This window comes from Lepeophtheirus salmonis, unplaced genomic scaffold, assembly GCF_016086655.4.
Source record: "Lepeophtheirus salmonis unplaced genomic scaffold, UVic_Lsal_1.4 unplaced_contig_16743_pilon, whole genome shotgun sequence".
Taxonomy (NCBI): domain Eukaryota; kingdom Metazoa; phylum Arthropoda; class Copepoda; order Siphonostomatoida; family Caligidae; genus Lepeophtheirus; species Lepeophtheirus salmonis.
The window spans coordinates 1-3,890 of record NW_027292058.1 but is presented as its reverse complement, the minus strand read 5'-3'; the positions used below and the strand labels follow the sequence as shown (position 1 = coordinate 3,890).

The 3,890-nt window shown below is 28.0% G+C and overlaps 1 protein-coding gene across 1 annotated transcript; it reads right to left on the bottom strand.

The window, feature by feature from the left end:
- Positions 1-1,890: 1,890 nt before the first annotated feature.
- Positions 1,891-2,924, bottom strand: LOC139907480 (uncharacterized). Its single transcript, XM_071893907.1, has 2 exons — positions 2,802-2,924; positions 1,891-2,025 (listed from the first exon to the last, which is right to left on the bottom strand). Exons 1-2 carry the CDS (start codon positions 2,922-2,924, stop codon positions 1,891-1,893), a joined length of 258 nt encoding a protein of 85 aa, XP_071750008.1.
- Positions 2,925-3,890: the final 966 nt, after the last annotated feature.

Below are 3,890 nucleotides of genomic sequence, written 5' to 3'. Positions count from 1 at the left end.
TCTTATCTTATTAGATACAATTGTTAATATGGAACTGAACTCCGTTTGGTCTTGAATTCGATTTATATATATTTTTTAAGATAAGTTATATTAGAAGGTGAAACTAATCAACCTCTATTATGTATATTTTATCAAATTTCTTTTAAATTGTTGAGCTCTATCAACTTGCACACATCATTAGATAAATAAAAAATGGTAGAAATTTATAACATGCGTGGCATTTTGTGACTTATATAATGGACCTTTACGTATATCCTGATATGTAAAAGGCGACTCCTTTACATTTTGACATCTTTATGAGATGTCGTTGATGTCAATATTAGGCAGGTTGTCTCACTGTTTATACAAATTCATAAGGATTTTTTAAAATGCAATCAGAGATTAGAAGATGGCCAAATGGCAGTATAACAATAAAAATCATCAAAAATAAATAAAGACTTTATAAATAACAGTGGATACCTAGACTCCAAAAATGATAATATGAACTTGTCCTGAGATGAAAATATTAGTTGTTGGAAAAAATAACTAACACATGCTATTATAATATTATACACAATAAATATAATTAAATAATAATTATTTTTATAGTAATTTCATTAATGAGCTTCGATGTAAGTGATACAACAAGAATTATACCTGGTGCCTAATTTCTTGGAATTACTCTTTTCTATTTAATAATCATTATTTGTCCACGAAAAACTTATCCGGAAAAAACCATCCTAAGGAATTTTGTTCACATAATTATAATATAATCTTGTTTGCTTGATTCTAAGCCAATAGTATCAGCATATTTTATAAGTACTTAATAATAATTTTACAACAATAAAATTAATATTCAATTCCTGTAGTAAAAGATGTCTTTGTTTCAAAAAGTTTCAAATTCAATTTTTCCTTTTAAACATTTTGATACCAAAATCATTTCTCTAGCTTCAATATTAAGGAAATTATGACCACTTTATTATCGGAATTTTACGCCTTTTTTTCGTAGCTTTAAATCTGTTAATGAAATAACCTACACCAAAATCTGTGATCTTACAAAATATGATATTTCAATAAAACAATACAACTTTCTTAAACATCAAGAGAATTGAATGAATACACAGTATTGTTGAAAAGATGATATTTTTAAGTACCTGTAATTGAATTGTATAATATGAAATTCGAGTATATGAATATCTTTCCACGCTCTCCAGACAATTAATGACATTTATTGAAAAAAAGGAAAGCTTACAAATTACGACAAAGTACTTTCATATTGTGTAGTAATAATCATTGAAGGTGATAATGTCGGGTTAAAATTGATCTACGTCGCAGTAACAAATTTGTTTAAAAACTTAACAAAATAATAGAAAAATTAATTTTTAATAGTACATAGTACTTTTTATTTAATCCACCATACTTGATTTGTGATTTTGAAGGCTATATTTAGTTAACTTATTTTCTAGCAAATGGTGCAATTAAAGGAAGCAACGGATTGAGAAAAAAAGAGTGGGTTAAAGATTTAAAATTCATCTAGATTAAATATAAATGACATATTCAATTGATTCTCTCAAATAAAGTAATAAACATCCAGCATTTCAACGGGGATCCCTAAAACACTTCTAGACTTCCTTGCACGCTTTCCTGCAAGATTTTCTCTCTTCGTAAATTGGCATTTGTAACATACTTACTTTATAATTCAAATAAATTAAGAAAATTTATATCAAGAAATGAAGACCAATAAGGTACAAGAATAAATAAAACTTAAAGATCTAAAATTATGAATAAAATTAAAAAATCATTTAATACAATGATATAACTATGAAATAGTATTCATTGACAAAAGTAATTTTTCGTCAAAATTTCCGTCCTTTAAACTTTTGCCATCGATCTTTAAATATTTGACCACCTTTAGAAAACCCTCTCAACGACCGCTGATGACGGAAGGGTTATGAGAAATATTTTTGATTTTTGGCAAAGATTTTTAAAAGATCTAAGGAAAAAGCTGAGGTTTGATTTCTTTTGAATTTTGTCTTTACTCAATTGCTACTAAATCCTCAGGATTGTCAAAACAATCTTAGTTTGGACGAGAAGGCTAACTTCATCCACTAAGACTTTTTCCATATATTTTTGTAATTCTGGAGAATCACTAAAACATTCCAAATCTTTAAATAATGGATGAGTAGCTTTAGCTAACAAGTGGATCTTATCTTTAAAAAGGTTCCCAAATCTTTTTTTAATTCCAGCTAATAAAGTTTTTTCTAGAATCTTGCAAAATTTACGACTGGGCATCCCAATTTTGAGTTTTTTCTTTACCACTGAAAGTGAAGGCAAAATGTAGCCAGAAACATAGTTTCAGCTGCAATAATACTACGACATTGCTTGTTCCAAAGGGATTGACATTTCCCCAAAGTCTTGTAAAATAATCCTTTAAACCCCCTGATCTTTGAAAGCTACATCATTTTTTTCTGTGCAATCAAATTCATACAGTGAACAGCACATCTGAAATTATTTGGTAAGCGAAAATCTGAATCTTTTATACAGACTGTCGGTAATTCAAAAAATTGAATATCTTCATCCAGGAAATCCTTTTCTTCTTCTTTTTCATTATCTTGGATTCCATAATTTTCAAAACCCTTAATGAAATTTCTTGTATTGTCGGTAATGATTCTACCATCACACTTATTTTGCAAGCCATAGTCTAAAAAATATGGGGTTTCGGAGGCTACGGCAGTTTTATCATAGTGTAGCTGCCTTTTATTCTAGAACATGCTTATACTGTGACCACAAGAAAAATCCGGTTTTATCCAATGGCAAGTTACACCAATATAGCCACGCTTTGTAGGTGACCAACAATCTGCTGTCAAACAGAAACAGTAAATATTTGAGAAAGTTTGTTTCATATTTTCCTTAATGTTAATAAATTTATGATCAATATTTTTCATTAGTGCTTCAAAAGACAGGACTTTTAAGCCTGGACAAATTTCTTGAATGAGTCTTTGAAATGTTCATCCTCTACTAAAGTTGACAGCTGAGATGACTTACATTTAATGATAAATTCTGTCATTAACGAATTTAAACAGTTTTGAGAAATGTGAGCTCCAGAACTTGAACCTTTGGTTTCAAAAAAAGATTGGACTATGGCTTGAGATGGTGAATATACTTTCAACTTTTTCTTCCCTTTATCGGATTATATTATTTTTTTTATTTTTTCAAGGACTTCTGTACCATGGCAAGACTTTAAATGACGTCGTAAATTGAATTTCGATCTTTCAGTCGCAGTTACCTCTTTTTCCCACATTTTGCAAATTCACAACGAAATAGAAAACTTTTTTTTCAACACGTAAAAAGAAAAAAATGTTTCCAAGTTCCAATTACATTTCAAAGATTATTTTTTGATTCCATTTTCGATAGATTTTATTACAATTTTTTCATGTATATTTTTTAAATTTAAATGTTGTAAAAAACTCAAAAATCCTAAAAAGCTATTTATAAAAAATAATTTTTTTTGGAAAAACAATTTAAAAAATTCAATTTTTGGGCAAAAATTTCTTATATTTAATTTTCTTGAATTTTTTATAAAATCCATAGTTATTTACAAAAAAATACTTTTTAAATATTAAATTTTTGGAAAAAAAATTAAAAAATCTTTAGTTTGGGAGGAGGCTACAGCCCCTCCAGCGGACGCTTCTGATTCATGGTGTTAAAAGTAAATAAATTTATACATTAAAAAATTATTTTAACGAGCGAGATAAAGTTGATATTTTCTGAATTACTCTTATACAGATTTGACTGTATTTATAACAAATACAATTTCATAAATCTAATGAATCTGTACAGGACGCATTGAACTTACAGAAAATATAAAGGTACATTTGCCAAGTGTCAAATGTTACCCAATTCAGTAGTGT

Coding starts and splice junctions, on each gene's coding strand:
- LOC139907480 (XM_071893907.1), bottom strand. CDS start 2,924: ATGAAAAATATTGATCATAAATTTATTAACATTAAGGAAAATATGAAA. Junction 2,026..2,801: donor CAAAGCGTGGCTATATTGGT/GTAACTTGCCAT, acceptor AGGATTTAGTAG/CAATTGAGTAAAGACAAAAT.